General features: G+C 41.1%; 1 protein-coding gene across 1 annotated transcript in view; it reads right to left on the bottom strand.

The window, feature by feature from the left end:
- trpm3 (transient receptor potential cation channel, subfamily M, member 3) overlaps positions 1-21,119 on the bottom strand; it is a 169,687-nt gene that overhangs the window by 35,808 nt on the left and 112,760 nt on the right. Inside the window, exons 9-13 of the mRNA XM_042320427.1 lie at positions 12,015-12,087; positions 8,727-8,827; positions 8,299-8,433; positions 7,881-7,931; positions 105-245 (exon numbers count right to left, since the gene is read on the bottom strand). Of these exons, the coding sequence (XP_042176361.1) occupies positions 105-245; positions 7,881-7,931; positions 8,299-8,433; positions 8,727-8,827; positions 12,015-12,087 (501 nt within the window). The remainder of the gene's footprint in view (positions 1-104; positions 246-7,880; positions 7,932-8,298; positions 8,434-8,726; positions 8,828-12,014; positions 12,088-21,119) is intronic.

Raw genomic sequence — 21,119 nt, 5'->3', positions numbered from 1 at the left:
CTGTAGCACAACTACATGTGGAAAAAGTATAGGGGTGTGAATACTTTCTGAAGGCACTGTTTCATTTGCAGAATAGGAAAGTGTAAAGCTGGTCTGCCACTCACTCGTTTGGGTCCAAAGAGGTTATGATACAGCGTTCTAAACCTCTTCCTGGTGTAGTTGCATCGGTAAGCTCCGCCCATCAAGTACTCGATGACCAATCCAATGTCAATGAGACTAATGCGGTAATCTGGTGGGAGGTTACCCTGGGGACCGAGAAATTGGTGAGACCACGCCGCACACTCCCACGACAGTTGAGCATAAGAAGGTGAAAGGAAGAGAAAACAACACACACAAATCATACACACTTCACGTCACACATTCACACACATTTGTTTTGTGCTAAAAAGAATAGGTGATTAGTTGATTCACCTTGAAGTAGATCCAACTGAACCCTGGATATTCTTGCTTGGAAAGAGCACACAAGGTCAGTGAGTATACAGCACAAGGCCAAGGAGAGATGGGAGACACAGACCCCCAGATAAGATCACAGAGTTTATAAGCTAACCTAATTTAAATGACCTTAGCTTAATTTAAATGAAGTTAGCTTAGCTTAATTTAGCAGTTTAGCTTAGCTTAATTTATCATAACTTAGCTCAGTTTAACTTAGGTTATTTCAACAGCACTGAGCTCGACGTCAGTATACTGTACTCTGAGAGGAGAGGGGTGGAGGAGTCAAGGAGGTAGGAGGAAGAGGGAGACCATGAAAATAGGGAAAAGGTTAAGGAGAAGATGGAAAAAATACTAATCTTGAGGAAATGGAAAAATCTAAAAATCAGATCAATGCTTACTTAATTTGTCTGATTGCTATGTACTAATTTGCATATGTAATATATGACCAGATCTTATCAGGGGTTCAGTGCTGGAAGAGAGAGACAACCAGAAGTCTGAAGATGAGGATAAAAGGAGAACAAATGAGAGACGTTTCTTGTTAGAAATAGGCCTTCATCATCCACTTCAGCTAGTAGGCAGAACTCTATGAGCCCACTGTAATTTACCAGGAGGCCATTAGGTCCAAACCAGTGGAGGCCGGTGAGCGGGAAAAATAGGGAAGTTGGGCTCCCGCTGCTCCTTAGAGCTGGGCCAATTATCATACATCTACGGACCATCTCATCCACTGCCCCTGGTTACTTTAGTGGGAAGCTCCCTATATGCCCCATCAAAACGTACTCTATTTTGTTTCTGTTATCCCAGTAAAGCCTCAGTTATCCAGCCAAAGTTCAGAGGCAACCCTTTGAAGTGGGAGAACTCCCAAGGAGGATGCGCTTGTGTTTTTTCTCACAAGTTCCGATTAAACGCAGCACTATGCCATTCCCCGTCCTCTACATAGAACGTTCTAAACCTTGCTGGGTGAACATACTCTATCCCATGTTGGCTACATTATTGGCTACATCTATTACCATGTCAGAGCACTGCCCTGCTGCTCCCTTCAAACAAACTATCCCTACAATGAGTGACCTGACCTCACCATCACTCTGGGGTCCTAGAGGTGCACTTATACAGTCTTATGATGCCGAGACCTGAATACAAATAGTATTTATTTCCTGTCAAATATTTTGAGCGTTAAATCAAGCATGTCTGAAATTCCATATGGGCAGGGTTTGCCCGTATGGAACTAGCTATTGTATTGGTTCCAGTGCACCAAACAAGCTCAGTCAAACACACCTAAAGTAGTTTAACCAAAATAAATGATATTTGTTTACCGTGTCTGCTTACACGCTCATACGGTTGTACATCGTAGCGGCAATCACATTGATTAGGTATAGGCCCCCAAGTCAATCAATTGCAGATAAAGGAAAAGCACACTACAGGTTCACTCAGAATGTTTAACTCTGCATTGTCACGCCCTGGCCATAGAGAGGCTTTTTAATCTCTATTTTGGTTAGGCCAGGGTGTGACTAGGGTGGGCATTCTATGTCCTTTTTTTATCTACAGTGCCTTGCAAAAGTATTCGGCCCCCTTGAACTTTGCGACCTTTTGCCACATTTCAGGCTTCAAACATAAAGATATAAAACTGTATTTTTTTGTGAAGAATCAACAACAAGTGGGACACAATCATGAAGTGGAACGACATTTATTGGATATTTCAAACTTTTTTAACATATCAAAAACTGAAAAATTGGGCGTGCAAAATTATTCAGCCCCCTTAAGTTAATACTTTGTAGCGCCACCTTTTGCTGTGATTACAGCTGTAAGTCGCTTGGGGTATGTCTCTATCAGTTTTGCACATCGAGAGACTGAAATTTTTTCCCATTCCTCCTTGCAAAACAGCTCGAGCTCAGTGAGGTTGGATGGAGAGCATTTGTGAACAGCAGTTTTCAGTTCTTTCCACAGATTCTCGATTGGATTCAGGTCTGGACTTTGACTTGGCCATTCTAACACCTGGATATGTTTATTTTTGAACCATTCCATTGTAGATTTTGCTTTATGTTTTGGATCATTGTCTTGTTGGAAGACAAATCTCCGTCCCAGTCTCAGGTCTTTTGCAGACTCCATCAGGTTTTCTTCCAGAATGGTCCTGTATTTGGCTCCATCCATCTTCCCATCAATTTTAACCATCTTCCCTGTCCCTGCTGAAGAAAAGCAGGCCCAAACCATGATGCTGCCACCACCATGTTTGACAGTGGGGATGGTGTGTTCACGGTGATGAGCTGTGTTGCTTTTACGCCAAACATAACGTTTTGCATTGTTGCCAAAAAGTTCAATTTTGGTTTCATCTGACCAGAGCACCTTCTTCCACATGTTTGGTGTGTCTCCCAGGTGGCTTGTGGCAAACTTTAAACAACACTTTTTATGGATATCTTTAAGAAATGGCTTTCTTCTTGCCACTCTTCCATAAAGGCCAGATTTGTGCAATATACGACTGATTGTTGTCCTATGGACAGAGTCTCCCACCTCAGCTGTAGATCTCTGCAGTTCATCCAGAGTGATCATGGGCCTCTTGGCTGCATCTCTGATCAGTCTTCTCCTTGTATGAGCTGAAAGTTTAGAGGGACGGCCAGGTCTTGGTAGATTTGCAGTGGTCTGATACTCCTTCCATTTCAATATTATCGCTTGCACAGTGCTCCTTGGGATGTTTAAAGCTTGGGAAATCTTTTTGTATCCAAATCCGGCTTTAAACTTCTTCACAACAGTGGACCTGCCTGGTGTGTTCCTTGTTCTTCATGATGCTCTCTGCTTTTTTAACGGACCTCTGAGACTATCACAGTGCAGGTGCATTTATACGGAGACTTGATTACACACAGGTGGATTGTATTTATCATCATTAGTCATTTAGGTCAACATTGGATCATTCAGAGATCCTCACTGAACTTCTGGAGAGAGTTTGCTGCACTGAAAGTAAAGGGGCTGAATAATTTTGCACGCCCAATTTTTCAGTTTTTGATTTGTTAAAAAAGTTTGAAATATCCAATAAATGTTGTTCCACTTCATGATTGTGTCCCACTTGTTGTTGATTCTTCACAAAAAAATACAGTTTTATATCTTTATGTTTGAAGCCTGAAATGTGGCAAAAGGTTTCAAAGTTCAAGGGGGCCGAATACTTTCGCAAGGCACTGTATGTTTTGTATTTCTATGTCTTGGCCTGGTATGGTTCTCAATCAGGGACAGCTGTCTATCGTTGTCTCTGATTGAGAACCATACTTAGGTACCCTTTTCTCCCACCTGTTTTGTGGGAAGTTAACTTTGTAGTTGTTCAGGGCACATAGCCCAAAGCTTCACGGTTTGTCTTCGTTCAGGGCACAGAGCCCAAAGCTTCACGGTTGGTGTTTTGTTCTTCGTTTTGTCGGCGTCATTTTTAAATAGAGTTCAAATGTACGCTTACCATGCTGCACCTTGGTCCAGTCCTTCAGCCAGCCGTGACATGCATTTTGTAGGCAGGTGTGGTTTCTTCACAAAATGTCACCCTGGGTGTGTCAGTTTTAACAAGGTTAACACCTCCCATACTGCATAATTATTATGATAGAGCTTGCAGTGCCCTTCTCCTTTATCTTCAGTTGTTTGCATTGGGGCCATTGTACAGTGGGTCCGAAATGATTGATACCCTTGATAAAGATGAGCAAAAATTACTTTATAAACTATTTTGTATGCAACAACAAAAAATATATAGTATTATTTTATACTAATACAGTTGCTCAGGGAAAGAGATTTTGTTTAACAAGTAAAATGTTATATATTTTATTTGGAACCCCGCTATATATGTCAACTAACTGATGAACTTTTATTGTAAAAAGCTGTAACACCTCAACTTGCTTTTATGATGCTAGGTACGAAAGCCTGTACACAACTGTAGTCATGCAGTAAGCCAAAAGATGTCAGCTAGTTTCATCACTCCAAGTCATGTCAGGTTGATTTATTCCAGCACCAGAGGATCCAAGGGTTAGAGTTCAGGGGCCAAAGTTACACACTAAAGCCAATAGCAGTTGCACACTCCCTCTCGTGGACTTAAAGATGGTTTCCCTTCATCCGATGCTTACATAAATTCAATGCTTTTAAATCCATAATGTGTGGAGAATCATGACATAGCCAATGATAGTCTAAGATTTCCTCCAGAGAGAGAACAGGGGAAGAGGACAGGATGTTTGGGCCATCCTGATTAAAGCAATGCATCCTACTATACTGCACACCAATTCCACACACTCAATACCACACCTTCACACAGCAAGACAAGAGGAAGAGAATAAAAACACACATATTGGGCAAAAGCCTAAACCGCCATGCTCTATGGTTTGTGTGAGCTTTATCATACGTTCATACGTTAATTTGATAAAATATAAATAACTAATAGATAGTATATACAGTACCAGTCAAAAGTTTGGACACACCTACTCATTCCAGGGTTTTTCTTTATTTTTACTATTTTCTACATTGTACAATAATAGTGAAGACATCAAAACTATGAAATAACACATATGGAATCATCTATTAACCAAAAAAGTGTAATTAAAAAATAATCATAATAATATTTGAGATTCTTCAAAGTAGCCACCCTTTGCCTTGATGACACCTTTGTACACCCTTGGCATTCTCTCAACAATCTTCATGTGGTAGTCACCTTGAATGCATTTCAAATAACAGGTGTGCCATGTTAAAAGTTTATTTGTGGAATTTCTTTCCTTCTTAATGCGTTTGAGCCAATCTCTTGTGTTGTGACAAGGTAAGGGTGGTATACAAAAGATAGCCCTATTTGGTAAAAGACCAAGTCCATATCATGGCAAGTACAGCTCAAATAAGCAAAGAGAATCGACAGTCCATCATTACTTTAAGATATTAAGGTCCGTCAATCCGGAAAATGTCAAGAACTTTGAAAGTTTCTTCAAGTGCAGTCACAAAAATCATCAAGCGCTAGGATGAAACTGGCTCTCATGAGGACCGCCACAGGAATGGTAGACCCAGAGTTACGTCTGCTGCAGAGGATAAGTTCATTAGAGTTACCAGCCTCAGTAATTAAAGCCCAAATAAATGCTTCACAGAGTTCAAGTAACAGACACATCTCAACATCAACTGTTCAGAGGAGACTGCTTTAATCAGGCCTTCATGGTCGAATTGCTGCAAAATAAGAACACTGCTAAAGGACATCAATAATAATAAGAGACTTGCTTGGGCCAAGAAACATGAGCAATGGACATTAGAAATCTGTGGTCTGATGAGTCCAAATTTGAGATTTTTGGTTCCAACCGCCATGTCTTTGTGAGACGCAGAGTAGGTGAAAGGAGGATCTCCGCATATGTGGTTCCCACCGTGAAGCATGGAGGAGGAGGTGTGATGGTGTGGAGGTGCATTGGTTTTTCAACAGGACAATGACCCGAAACTCACCTCCAGGCTGTGTAAGGGCTATTTGACCAAGAAGGAGAGTGATGGAGTGCTGGATCAGATTGCCTGGCCTCCACAATCACCTGACCTCCACCCAATTGAGATGGTTTGGGATGAGTTGGACCGCAGAGTGAAGGAAAAGCAGCCAACAAGTGCTCAGGATATGTGGGAACTCCTTCAAGACTGTTGGAAAAGCATTCCAGGTGAAGCTGGCTGAGAGAATGCCAGCCATGTGCAAATCTGTCATCAAGGCAAAGGGTGTCTACTTTGAAGAATCTCAAATATAAAATATATTTTAATTTGTTTAAAACTTTTTTGGTTATTACATGATTCCATATGTGTTATTTCATAGTTTTGATGTCTTCACTATTATTCTACAATGTAGAAAATAGTAAAAAAGAAAGAAAGACCCTTGAATGAGTAGGTGTGTCCAAACTTTTGATTGGTACTGTATATTCCAATATCCATTTATTGGTATATGTGTGTATGCGTGCGTGTGTGTGCATGTTGCTTGGTTATGTGTGTTGAGCATGTGTGTGTGCACAAGACTCATTAGTCCAATCCTCCAAAGTGCCTGTACGGTCCTCACCCTGCCTACAGAGCTAAGGGGGTTATGGGAACTGTTAAATGAGGGATGATTACACCATGACCTCCAGTAACCTCTACAGCTCTCCCATAGGAGCACATGTTACTGTAATCAACTATGATTCCATTCATCAGAACTAAATACAGATGCTGCTGACCTATGACCTTCTTTGAGCTTTCACTAAAGGAAGATCAAGAGTGTAATGGGTCATCATCTCAAGTTAAGGAAGAACATTTTTCTACATTTGTTTTGTTACATGGTACTGTAGTTCTGTCATAGAATTATCTAAAGGATTTTGGGTAACATTGGCATAATTTGTATGACATAACATTTATAAAATGTTTATAAACTATTAATAGCAGTCCACTATTTGTAAACATTATACACATTTATATGCATTTATAAGCCATTAGTATTATTAGCCTTACAAATCATAAACATGTATAACATTTATAATGCAAGCAATTACAAGCATAAAGGCTTGTTCATGAAAGTTATTGTAAAATATTAGTGGCTTTTGTATATTATAGAATAGAATGAGGTATCAGTATTAGAGGGCTAAGGAACAAGCAAGACAGACACAGGCAGAGAGTAGTAGAACAAGTAATGCCTCATATACAGTCAACAGTCTAATCTCAGACTAACTCTCCATAATGAATGGCATGTTGTACACACTCACTCCTCAATGAGACACCCAATTTGGTGTCAATTGCAGAGAGATAGCAATACATAATGGTAGCTCATTTTAAATAATTGTGTCAAGGCTAAGTGAACTGTGACAGCTACAATTGGAAGTAGTCTAGAATACTGTGCACATTTGCTTTCAGGAGTGTTTTTCCCCGGTTTAATGTCAGAGATGCAAGACTACTATACGTTCCAACAGTGCAGGGTTAGTGTGCATACGGATACATAATACACATTGGACCCAAATGGAGTAGTAATGGATTGGATTTGTATGGGAGTGAGTGTGTACAGAGCAAAAGAAAGAGTGATGGGAGGGGTAGAGACCAGTGAAGGCTGGTGGGAGGAGCTATAGGAGGACAGGCTCATTGTAATGGCTGGAATGGTCATAAATGGAACGTTATCAAACACACCAAACATATGAAAACCACGTTTGACTCCATTACATTAATTCCATTCCAGACATTACAATGAGCCAGTCTGCCTATAGCTCCTCCCACCAGCCTCCACTGGTAGAGACAGACAAAATGCAGAGACAGCTCTAATCAGCCACTGCTGTAACCCTAGCTGGAAAGGAGAAAAGCCGTCTCCTAGATGCGCCATTAGCAACAATAGCAATCTACAGAGCTACACACACTCTGCAAACAAAAGCAAGACAAGTCTAGACAAATAAGGCATTTGCTGGACTTGCATTCACACACAAGCAAACATTCCCACAAACGCCTACGCAGTCACACACACTTACTGTACACGATAAGCGTACCTTTTTGACGTCTCTGACCAGGTGGTATAGAGTGTTGGATGGTCCATGTCTCTGACAAAGCAAACAGAAGCAGAGTTTAGTCCACGGCCTCCAGCACGTTGTAGAGCTATGACAGACGGCTCACTTGAATACAGTACCACACTGTAGGCATAGTATTATGTCATTGTTGATAATAACCACCTACGACGGATGCTACAATGTCTTATGTAGCTGTTATAAAGGCTTTAGGAATGAATGCATAATTGTACATACAGCGCAGAGTTACCATTTCATTATTCTAACAGACTCACCAGGAGAGAGTATAGAAGTAATAGTGACATACAACTTGTGTTCTACACCCACCAGGGGTTGGAGCAGTTACAAAAACACTGGATTGAAATACAGAGAGTTGAGCGCTGTCCGCCGTGCAGTGTAGTACCGTGTTGTAGAGCTCCTCCAGTCTGGAGAGGGTGAGGAAGCGATGCATGCTCACTCCGTTCTCGATCAGCAGCTTGACGAAGTCCACTCTGTCCAGCACCAGGGCATCCAGCATAGACTGCTCCAGAGAACCCACCTACCGTACACACAGGGAAGGCACAGCCAGTCAGTCAACTCAAGGTTAACCATCGAGAAATGCAACCTAAATACTGATTGACAGAGGATACGTTCACATTTTCACTTGGAGAGTGCTGTCTGTAGTCTATATTGTAAACAAGGAAGTGATAAGTTACAGGCTGGATCTTTCAGGCCACTGCTGTGGGTAATATAGAACTAAACGCTCCCTAAACTCTAAGTACAATAACTTCATGATCCATTGCACAGTGCTGTAGTCTATACTGTAAAGTAGGAAGTGAGGCTGAGTCTTACAGGCCACTGTTGTCCATAGATGAAGATCTGACTGCGAGCGATGTCTACTCGGTTCCAGGCCAGGGCCAGGCTGAGCTGGTCAGGAGCCGATGCGTTGGCTCCTAGGAAGACGAACAGAGATCATCACTTGTTTTCACTTGATCTACATATTGTTGTTTTTTAGGATGCAAAGTGATTTTTAGATCAGTCAGTCTGAAGTCGCCGACTACAATCTCAAACTCATACATTTATACTTTTCTTGCTGCAGGTAGATGGAGGTATTTACTTATTTTTTATTGGAAGGGCAAAACATCATTGTTCAGCAAGCAAAAAGGAGATTGCTGTATTTGTGCGGTTGTTCTTAAAGGACAGCTTGTTCTTGTCCTCCGACACCTACCACTTTCTTTCTTTTTGAGAAAGGACATTTGTCAAGTGGTCTGTGACGTGATAAATTGTTTTGCGAAAAGCACTTTAACCAGTACTTTGAAACCTCAAACAGGAGGAAAGGTTGCGTCTGCACACCTTTTATGATGACTGACAGTTTTACTCAGCAGGTCAGCAGAGCTATTGCACAGGCTTAAGAATGGGAGCTTTAACAGAGCTTGGAAATGAGATGCTTTAATAACAGAGCTAAGTAATTTTACCTTTAACTAGACAAGTCAGTTAAGAACAAACTCTTATTTTTAATGACAGCCTAGGAACAGTGGGTTAACTGCCTTGTTCAGGGGCAGAATGAGAGATTTTCACCTTGTCAGCTAGGGGATTTGATCTTGCAACCTTTCAGTTACTGGCCCAACACTAACCACTAGGCTACCTGCCACCCCTAGTGGTTGAGATGCTTAACAGAGCTTAGTAATGAGATGCTTTAACAGAGCTTGGTAATGAGATGCTTTAACAGAGCTTGGTAATGAGATGCTTTAACAGAGCTTGGTAATGAGATGCTTTAACAGAGCTTGGTAATGAGATGCTTTAACAGAGCTTGGTAATGAGATGCTTTAACAGAGCTTGGAAATGAGATGCTACAACAGAGCTTGGTAATGAGATGCTTTAACAGAGCTTGGTAATGAGATGCTTTAACAGAGCTTGGTAATGAGATGCTACAACAGAGCTTGGTAATGAGATGCTACAACAGAGCTTGGTAATGAGATGCTTTAACAGAGCTTGGAAATGAGATGCTTTTGGTAATGAGATGCTTAACAGAGCTTGGTAATGAGATGCTTTAACAGAGCTTGGTAATGAGATGCTTTAACAGAGCTTGGTAATGAGATGCTTTAACAGAGCTTGGTAATGAGATGCTTTAACAGAGCTTGGTAATGAGATGCTTTAACAGAGCTTGGTAATGAGATGCTTTAACAGAGCTTGGTAATGAGATGCAGAGCTTAACAGAGCTTGGTAATGAGATGCTTAACAGAGCTTGGTAATGAGATGCTTTAACAGAGCTTGGTAATGAGATGCTAACAAGCAGAGCTTGAGCTAATGAGATGCTTAACAGAGCTTGGTAATGAGATGCTTTAACAGAGCTTGGTAATGAGATGCTAATGAGATGCTAACAGAGCTTGGTAATGAGATGCTTTAACAGAGCTTGGTAATGAGATGCTTTAACAGAGCTTGGTAATGAGATGCTTAACAGAGCTTGGTAATGAGATGCTTTAACAGAGCTTGGTAATGAGATGCTTTAAGAGCTTGGTAATGATGCAGAGCTTGGTAATGAGATGCTACAACAGAGCTTGGTAATGAGATGCTTTAACAGAGCTTGGTAATGAGATGCTTTAACAGAGCTTGGTAATGAGATGCTACAACAGAGCTTGGTAATGAGATGCTACAACAGAGCTTGGTAATGAGATGCTTTAACAGAGCTTGGAAATGAGATGCAGACTAGTGTAATAGGAGTTTAATAAATAAGTATTTTTAAAAGGGACTGCTGGCGTACAGCACTTAAATAGCTTAGCTCTCCACAGTTCTGTAGTCGCTGGAGTTTATGGACTCCTTCCGACATAGTTCATCAATTACTCTCTCTCTTTCCCTCTCTCTCCCTCTCTGTTTCCCTGTGTCACTATCTCTCACACAATCACAATCTTTCTCTCACTCTCGCTCTAAAAAGACACAGTATGCATAATGAAGTCTGTACTCTTTACTGGTCATGCTTGTGACAGTCCATGTCAGATACAGAGATCACTCACAGAGAGGGAGATGGACAGAGAGATATGAATAGAAGATGCAAAAAAGAATGAGTGTGAGTGAGATAGATGCATAGAGTTAATCATGTCTCTTACAGGCTGCCAAAAATGCATTATTTCTTGGCAGCGTGTAGGAGACATGAGGCTTTTGTTTCATTACCTTCTGAAGCCAACTGTCTGACTTAAGGGGCCTCTGTTTATATAGTGTGCATGTATGGAAAATCACTGTAGAAAACGATTTCCTAAAATTGCTGTATTGTTGAAATGGTTCTAGTCGGAGTGTTTTCGAACTGGATTTGGGCAATGGCAAAAGTTTAAAGATGGCAAAATGTAGATATGACGTCCTTGTTTTAGCACTATCCCCTGAGTTTTTAAACTACGGCGTGTCATATGTTTCAATGTGGCAAAAAATCTGCACAATCTACCTCTTCGGTTTAATTAAAACATAGTAATGGAGAGCAATGTTCAACATGGTGAAGAAAACAAGGAATTTGTGGTAAGTGCATAGGGGCCGACATTTTTATGCACCTCCACTATTGAAAGATAGTCCTGAGCTAAGAACAAGAAACTGTGTTTGTGTATCCTAAACTCTAAGAAAAAAAGGTTCTATCTATAACCTAAAAGGGTTCTTTGGTTGTCCCCATAGTTGAACCCTTTAAAGAACCCTTTTTGGTTCCAGGTAGAACCCTTTTGGGTTCAACGTCGAACAATTTCCACAGAAGTTTCTACATGGAACCCAAAAGAGTTCTACATGGAACCAAAAAGGGTTCTCCTATGGGGACAGCCGAAAAAATGGGGACAGCTCTTTTTTCTTAGATTGTAGTGTGTGTTTTCTGTGTGGTGTTTGTGTATCATAGTGTGTGTTACCTGTGTTTGTGTTCATGTATTCTTGTGTGGGTTATCTCCTCCTCGTGCCTTGCAAAGGACCTTGTAAAGGACCATGGAGGTATGCTTTGGTAGATTAAACTGTAATTGGGGCCTCAGCAGGAGTAAAGCTTTCTGAAATGAATTCATATCCTCCTTTTAACTTCTCAGGATACACAGATAAACAGAGAGAATTCCCTAAGGTTACCACTGAAGGGAACACATGGAATACCAACACATTCACATGCACACACACGCAGACAATTACCTTTAAGCAGAGCAGTGAGAATGGCCAGGTCAATGTCCTGGTGTCCTTCAGACCCCATCCGAAAAACTGTTATCTGAGACATACAGAGAGAGAAAATAAAGTGGAAGAGAGAGAGAAAGAGAGAGAGAGAGAGAGAGAGAGAGAGAAGAGAGAGAGAGAGAGAGAGAGAGAGAGAGAGAGAGAGAGAGAGAGAGAGAGAGAGAGAGAGAGAGAGAGAGAGAGAGAGAGAGAGAGAGAGAGAGGGAGGGAGGGAGAGGAGAGAGAGAGAGAGAGAGAGAGAGGAGAGAGAGAGAGAGAGAGGGAGAGAGAGAGAGAGAGTGAGAGGGAGGGAGGGAGGGAGATATGAATATAATATGTATGTAATCTGTACATCATTATTCATCTATTTCTTTCTTGCTTGCTGAATGAATGAAGTGTTTTTACCCATAGATATAATTAGCGCTGTAAGTAAACCAGTCACGTCATAGCGCAGTGATTTTAATACATGGGATTAGAAAGCATCTGTAAATGACTAAGATGTTTCATGAAGTTCTGAACAGAGGATTGTACAATATGCTTCCTAGCTGACTCACTTTATTACAAACAGTGTAATGTAGCTTGTATGCAGTGTGGTCCCAGTAGAAAAGAAGGGGAGAGATAAAATGGAATGGATATATATATATAGAGAGAGAGAGAGAGAGAGAGAGAGGGAGGTGAGTGAGTGAGTGAGTGAGCTCTATAGTGACTGGAGACCCTTTTGTGGAGTACAGTATAGTATAGTACAGTATAGTACAGTATAGTACCATACACTAGGCAAGAGAAAAAAGAAGGGCACAAAGCAAGACAGTGGGAGAGAGGGAGTAGGAGACTGGGAAGGAGGGAGGGAAAGCAGAGGGAGGGTAAAAGAGAGAGGGAGTAGGAGACCGGGAAGGAGAGAGGGAAAGCAGAGGGAGGGTAAAAGAGAGAGGGAATGCGGCAGTTCCTCCAGATTTTGTCGCATGATGACATGTGTGTGAAGGGCACCTTGCAGCTCCATGTATGAGCTGCGTGTTCGCAATGCCAGAGCGCACTATGAACCCCCGCCACACGGTCATAAATCTATTCCTCTAATCCCTCTATCCTTCTCCCTTTCCCCTCCATCACATCGCCAAACCCATCTCCCCCTATACAAGGCTTCATTTGGTGGAGCACCAGGATTTCAGCTGGCTTTCACTCCCGCCTCCCCTCAGGCGATGATGCAATATAGTATCTCTCTCTCTCCTTCTCTCCCTCTCTATTTTTTAAAAAGCCCTTCAGACACCAAAGATGCGAGAGAAATGGCAAATAATTTAACTCAAACATTATTATTTATTTAGACGCTAGCTCGTTCATTATTTTTCCGCTACTGAGATGGCACACATTGTCCCCTTGGATTGGACTGTGTGATCTCCTGGAGCAAGAGAAATGGGCATACTGTATGTGTGTGTTAGGATTATCTCTTGTCCTGTGTACCTCTACCATAAACTTTGTTAGATGACACATCTTTGTATCTGTCCCATCATGGTGTGTGTGAGCAGCGCCATTGAGGCATCTCCATTTTAAAGTAGTGAATGTTCTTCTTCTACTAAGTCTATGAGTTGATGAACAAACTGCTACCTGAGGTGTGTTGTTTGAACAGGTATAAAGGTTGGTGGTTTACTGCCACCTGCAGTTATGGAATGTTTTCTCACAAGTATAATTCATTGGTTGATCCCTCCTGATGACCTGGATATAATTTTGTGATCTGTCCTTAATCCACTGGAAGTCCTCAATGGCAATGTCCATGTAAAAACAGGTTATTTTGCAAACAGTAATCTCTATCTATCTCTACGGTCTCTACATGAGTCTGTGTATGAATATTCATTATTGTGTTTAATGTGTGAATAATGTAAGTATCTGCATACTATATCATCTGCATGATATAAACCCAGCAAAAAAAGAAACCTCCTCTCACTGTCAACTGCATTTATTTTCAGCAAACTTATTTGTATGAACATAACAAGATTAAACAACTGGGACATAAACTGAACAAGTTCCACAGACATTTGACTAACATAAATGGAATAATGTGTCCCTGAACAAAAGGGGGGTCAAAATCAAAAGTAACAGTCAGTATCTGGTGTGGCCACCAGCTGCATTAAGTATTGCAGTGCATCTCCTCCTCATGGACTGCACCAGATTTGCCCGTTCTTGCTGTGAGATGTTACCCCACTCTTCCACCGAGGCACCTGCAAGTTCCCGGACATTTCTGGGGGGAATAGCCCTAGCCCTCACCCTCTGATCCAACAGGTCCCAGAGGTGCTCAATGGGAATGAGATCTGGGCTCTTCGCTGGCCATGGAAAAACACTGACATTCCTGTCTTGCAGGAAATCACGCACAGAATGAGCAGTACGGCTGGTGGCATTGTCATGCTGGAAGGTCATGTCAGGATGAGCCTGCAGGAAGGGTACCACATGAGGGAGGAGGAGGTCTTCCATGTATCGCACAGCATTGAGATTACCTGCAATGACAACAAGCTCAGTCCGATGATTCTCTGACACACCGCCCCAGACCATGACGGACCCGCCACCTACAAATTGATCCTGCTCCAGAGTACAGTCCTCGTTGTAACACTCATTCCTTCGACGATAAACGCGGATCCGACCATCACCCCTAGTGAGACAAAACCACGACTCGTTAGTGAAGAGCACTTTTTGCCAGCCCTGTCTGGTCCAGCGACGGTGGGTTTGTACCCATAGGTGACGTACAACAGGCCTACAAGCCCTCAGTCCAGCCTCTCTCAGCCTATTGCAGACAGTCTGAGCACTGATGGAGGGATTGTGTGTTCCTGGTGTAACTCGGGCAGTTCTTGTTGCCATCCTGTACCTGTCCCGCAGGTGTGATGTTCAGATGTACCGATCCTGTGCAGGTGATGTTACACGTGGTCTGTCTGTCCTGTCTCCCTGTAGCGCTGTCTTAGGTGTCTCACAGTACGGACATTGCAATTTATTGCCCTGGCCACATCTGCAGTCCTCATGCCTCCTTGCAGCATGCCTAAGGTATGTTCACGCAGATGAGCAGGGACCCTGGGAATCTTTCTTTTGGTGTTTGTCAAAGTCAGTTTAAAGGCCTTTAGTGTCCTAAGTTTTCATAACTGTGACCTGAATTGCCTACCATCTGTAAGCTGTTAGTGTCTTAACGACCATTCCACAGGTGCATGTTAATTAATTGTTTATGGTTCATTGAACAAACATGGGTAATAGTGTTTAAACCCTTTACAATGAATATCTGTGATGTTATTTGGATTTTTACGAATTATCTTTGAAAGACAGGGTTCTGAAAAAGGGACGTTTCTTTTTCTGCTGAGATTACATGGATGAATCTGTCAATCTGTGAGAGAGTGCATGGTGTGTAATTGAAAGGCCTCCAGGTGAAATTGGAGAGTAAATTAGATGTGATGGTATCGATCCAAGTCTTCATTGCCTGTATAAGAACAGATTATTGAAATGTGTGTGTTAATGTTGTGTGTATGTTGTCTTTGCGTGTGTGTGTGTGTGTGTGTTTTGGGGGGGTGGAGTGAGAGAGTGAGGGGAATGAGGGAATGAGTGAAGGCCAGTGTGTGGTCAGAGAGAGATTATTCCAGTGAAGGTTATTGATGACCTGTGGAGTCAGGACTGGACTGGACCATCTATGTCCAAGAGACTATAGCAATTTCACTATGGGAGACACTAACAAGCAACCCTGCAAGCCATCTGCTCAACCAAAACATTGTAATCAAGGATGTGTGTGTGTGCCAGGCGTGCACTGTATCACTGAATGTCTGTGTTTGTGACCATAATGCCACACAATCAGTGTCCATCACTAGGGGCTTAGATTTCCCTCTAATGCAGGAATATGAAACACACCCCTCCTCTTCTCCATTTGTATCCTACATGGAAATGTTTACTTGAGTGCAAGTTTACATACACCTTAGCCAAATACATTTAAACTCAGTTATTCACAATTCCTGACATTTAATCCCAGTAAAAAGTCCCTGTCAGTTAGGATCACCACTTTATTTTAAGAATGTGAAACGCCAGAATAATAGTAGAGAGAATGATTTATTTAAGCTTTTATTTCATTCATCATATTCCCAGTAGGCACTCAATTCGTATTTGGTAGCATTGCCTTTAAATTGTTTAATTTGGGTCAAATGTTTCGGGTAGCCTTCCACAAGCTTCCCACAATAAGTTGGGTGAATTTTGGCTCATTCCTCCTGACAGAACTGGTGAAACTGAGTCAGGTTTGTAGGCCTCCTTGCTCACACATGCTTTTTCAATTCTGCCCACAATTCTGGCCACTCCAATACCTTGACTTTGTTGTCCTTAAGCCATTTTGCCACAACTTTGGAAGTATGCTTGTGGCCATTGTCCATTTGGAAGACCAAGCTTTAACTTCCTGACTGATGTCTTGAGATGTTGCTTCAATATATCCACATAATTTTCCTACCTCATGATGCCATCTATTTTGTAAAGTGCAACAGTCCCTCCTGCAGCAAAGCACCCCACAACATGATGCTGCCACACCCGTGCTTCACGGTTGGGATGGTGTTCTTCGGCTTGCAAGCCTTCCCCTTTTTCCTCCAAACATTACGATGGTCATTATGGCCAAACAGTTCTATTTTTGTTTCATCAGACCAGAGGACATTTCTTCAAAAAGTACGATCTTTGTCCCCATGTGCTGTTGCAAACCGTAGTCTGGCTTTTTTTTATGGCGGTTTTGGGGCAGTGGCTTCTTCCTTGCTGGGCAGCCTTTCAGGTTATGTCGATATAGGACTCGTTTTACTGTGGGTATAGATACTTTTGTACCTGTTTCCTCCAGCATCTTCACAAGGTCCTTTGCTGTTGTTCTGGGATTGATTTGCACTTTTCGCACCAATGTACGTTCATCTCTCGGAGACAGAAAGCATCTTTTTCCTGAGCGGTATGACGACTGCATGGTCCCACGGTGTTTATACTTGTGTACTATTGTTTGTACAGATAAACGTGGTACCTTCAGGCGTTTGGTCTTAGCTGATTTCCTTTGATTTTCCCATGATGTTAAGGAAAGAGGCACTGAGTTTGAAGGTAGGCCTTGAAATACATCCACAGATATACCTCCAATTGACTCAAATGATGTCAATTAGCCTATCAGAAGCTTCTAAAGCCATGACATAATTTTCTGGAATTTTCCAAGCTGTTTAAAGGCACAGTCAATTTGGTGTATGTCAACTGTGACCCACTGGCATTGTGATAAAGTGAATTATAAGTTAAATAATCTGTCTGTAAGCAATTGTTGGAAAAATTACTTGTGTCATGCACGAAGATGTCCTAACCGACTTCTCAAAACTATAGTTTGTTAACAAGAAATTTGTGGAGTGGTTGAAAAATGAGTTTTAATGACTCCAACCTAAGTGTATGGTAACATCTGACTTTAACTCTATATATTTAGTAGTGATGTGTGCGTGCACAGGCCACCATACATGTTTTTCAGAAATGCCCCAACTTTTAATGCTGATTGGTCAACAGTCTTTGTGAAGCAAGTATTTATATCTCATTCAATAGATGATTGGCATATTTTGACACTTGAAGAGCTTGATAAGGTTATTTCTGCAAAAAGATGATTCTGAAATTAGATAACTTTTATGTTCTGACCACTCATTTGTTTGAATGGTGTAAGCAATTTCTATCTTGTATTCTTTTGAGCTTAAGAACATGAATGGGAGTATTTAAAGTACTGTATAGGTAGACAACAAGGAAATGTCAATAACAACATGAATTTGAGTATTTAGAGTACTGTATAGGTAGAGAACAAGGATATGTCAATAACAACATGAATGGGAGTATTTAGAGTACTGTATAGGTAGAGAACAAGGATACGTCAATAACAACATGAATGGGAGTATTTAGAGTACTGTATAGGTAGAGAACAAGGATATGTCAATAACAACATGAATGGGAGTATTTAGAGTACTGTATAGGTAGAGAACAAGGATATGTCAATAACAACATGAATTTGAGTATTTAGAGTACTGTATAGGTAGAGAACAAGGATATGTCAATAACAACATGAATTTGAGTATTTAGAGTACTGTATAGGTAGAGAAGAAGGATATGTCAATAACTCCATTTGGACAAAAATGCAGATAGAACATTCATGCCTATTGATTGACACGTGTCGCTCGACTAGGACTGATGAAGAAGACAGGCCATTGACAGCCATCACACTAAAGCGTTGAGGAGAGGGCAGAGGAAGAAGAGATAAACTAGTAAGAAGCACCCCTTTTAAGTGAGATTGGATGCTTTTTGATCATGGTGCTAGTGCATATTTAAACACTCAACATGACTAGGAATCAAGAGAATGCTCTTCACGGCCAAATGGCTCAGGCTGATAGGAAGACATTCCTCTTAATTTAGCAGGGAAATATTTCCCCTCACACCAGCCCCCCGCCAACCCTGCCTGTAGGTGGCCTACTCTCCCCTCACACCAGCCCCCCGCCAACCCTCCCCTCACACCAGCCCCCTGCCGACCCTGCCTGTAGGTGGTCTCCTCTTCTCTCCCCTCCACCAGTCTCAACACAAGCCCTGTGACCCACTTCACTGCTCCTACTGCTTAACCTAATTATGTTGCCTCTCTGTCCATCTGTCTCTGTCTCTCTTTCTTTCTATTAGGGATTGGAATTGCCAGGGACCTCAAGATATGATATTATCATGGGAATATGATATGTATTATGATTCTCAAGATTCTATATGTATTAATATTTGATACTGCAATTTTATTACGATTCGATGTTACAAACGTATTGGTCAATCCCAGGAAACCAAAATTGTTTCCGTGAAAGTTCTCAGGACATTTGTTAGGTTGCGGCAAATGTTCTCATAACACAAAAGTTGTCCAGTTGTGCTGATGATTATAGAGGGTTAACAATCTGGTTGCAGATCCAAAGATTGTAGGTTCAATCCCACATATTCTGATGATTATAGAGGGTTAACAATCTGGTTGCAGATCCAAAGATTGTAGGTTCAATCCCACATATTCTGATGATTATAGAGGGTTAACAATCTGGTTGCAGATCCAAAGATTGTAGGATCAATCCCACATATTCTGATGATTATAGAGGGTTAACAATCTGGTTGCAGATCCAAAGATTGTAGGTTCAATCCCACATATTCTTTAACCGTGTTCCTTTAAAAAAAAAAAACAGTGAAATTGAGGCTCAAATACATTCTTCTAAAAGAGAGGAATTCTTTAAATGAAATGCAGAATTAAGACTATCTGTAAAAAAATCAAACAATATAATTCCTACTTTGAGACACTTGACATCGTCGCCCCCGTTTGATTTTTAATGATCAGAAAAGCAAAAGTGATCCTAGATCAGCACAGTCTTGGATACCTTGTAGATATGTGCTGCATATAAAGAGGATGGGTGAAGTGATGTTGAATAACTCAGTTATCAGTATTTCCCTGGGTTAATTATGTCTAAGAAGGCTAAGAAGGAAGCATGGAATTCCTGAATGCCCATACAGCCATGTGCTATATACTGAAAAAAGAAGACATAAGTGTCACTCCCTGGTGGCAAAAAGGATAAAAGATCAACCTTAGGAACCAACCATCTCAGGTTCAAACCCCATATGTGCAGACTGTCAACATAGAAAGTGTAAGAAAGATGTTTGAATGCTGTTCAAAAGTCCTATGGATGAAATGAAAGTGCTGTGTGTCTATACCACCTTGTAGTGGGCCTACAATGCAAATGGCCATTTAATCTGTTGAGAAACATGATGGGGATGTATTCCAATCTGCATTAAGTAAATACACATTAGCACGCTGAGAATGTTGTGGTAATATTAAGTCAAACTTAAAAATACACTTTTCTAAATGTTCTTGAAATGTTCTGATGACCTCCAAAAGAAGGTAGACATATGTATTACATGAAAATCAATGGCATATTATGTTAAACCTAAAACAAATATGCCATGACCGTCATAAAAAAAGATATATTTGGAAATTGTGGAACATTATGCAACATTTCGGGAATTTTCTGTGCAAACTTCATGAATATTACAAGAATATTGTTTATGAACATTGTGGGAATGTTCTGTGCAACCTTCGTGAATATCACAAGAATATTCTTGCAACATTAAGGGAATTTCCTGTGCAACAAAACAAACATTGTATGACTGTCATCACAACTGAGCATATTTTATGTTTTGGAAACCTATCTCTTGTAATGTATCCAGACTGTTCCCATAACCTAATGTAATGTTCTGGGAACCTTTAAAGAACTTAGAAAGGCGGTTCTGTCAACATTCTTGCAACATTAAAGGAATATTTTTTGCAACCTGATACAAACATTATCTGAACTGGACAGTTTTAGTGTTTTGGGAACCTATCGCTTCTCATATCGTCATGTTTCCACAACCTATAGAAACATTCTGGGAACCATTAAAGAACAGATTAAATGTGTTCAGGTGAATGTTTTTTACACCCTAAAAGAAACATTGTAGAACCATTCGCACAACTGGACAGTTTTTGTGTTTTGGGAACATGTATTTTGTGATGTCCCCACAATGTTCTCACCAGACTGTTCCCACAACCTAATGAAACATTCTAGGAACCTTTAAAGACCAAATGAATGAACCAAATGTGTTCTGGGAATGTTCTTGCAACATTAGGTGACTGTTTCATAATCATCAGCACGACTGGACAGTTTTTGTGTTATGTGAACATTTGCCGGTACCTACCGAATGTTCTGGGAACTTTCACAGAACCAATTTTGGTTTGCTGGGAAAACACTACTGGCACATTGAGTTATTACATTACGTGGAAACTTAATGAGAACCTTTGAGGAATGTTCTGTGGTGGTTGTTACAGATGTTGTGCACAGCATTTTAGTGAATGCTAGAACGTTCCAAGAATAAAAAATGAATTTTGTTATCAAAACATTCTTTGAATGTTTTTGGGATGTTATCATCCTAATGTTAGATAAAACCCTAACTAGAACTTGATGGGAATCTTAGCTAATGTTCTGGGAATGTTCCCGGTGTGCTGGACTATGTCGGCTGCAGAGGGACATTAGAGGGCCATGAGAAAATGAACTGTCTCACTATTTA

This window comes from Oncorhynchus tshawytscha, linkage group LG04, assembly GCF_018296145.1.
Source record: "Oncorhynchus tshawytscha isolate Ot180627B linkage group LG04, Otsh_v2.0, whole genome shotgun sequence".
NCBI lineage: Eukaryota > Metazoa > Chordata > Actinopteri > Salmoniformes > Salmonidae > Oncorhynchus > Oncorhynchus tshawytscha.
This window is presented reverse-complemented; position numbering and strand designations above follow the sequence as displayed.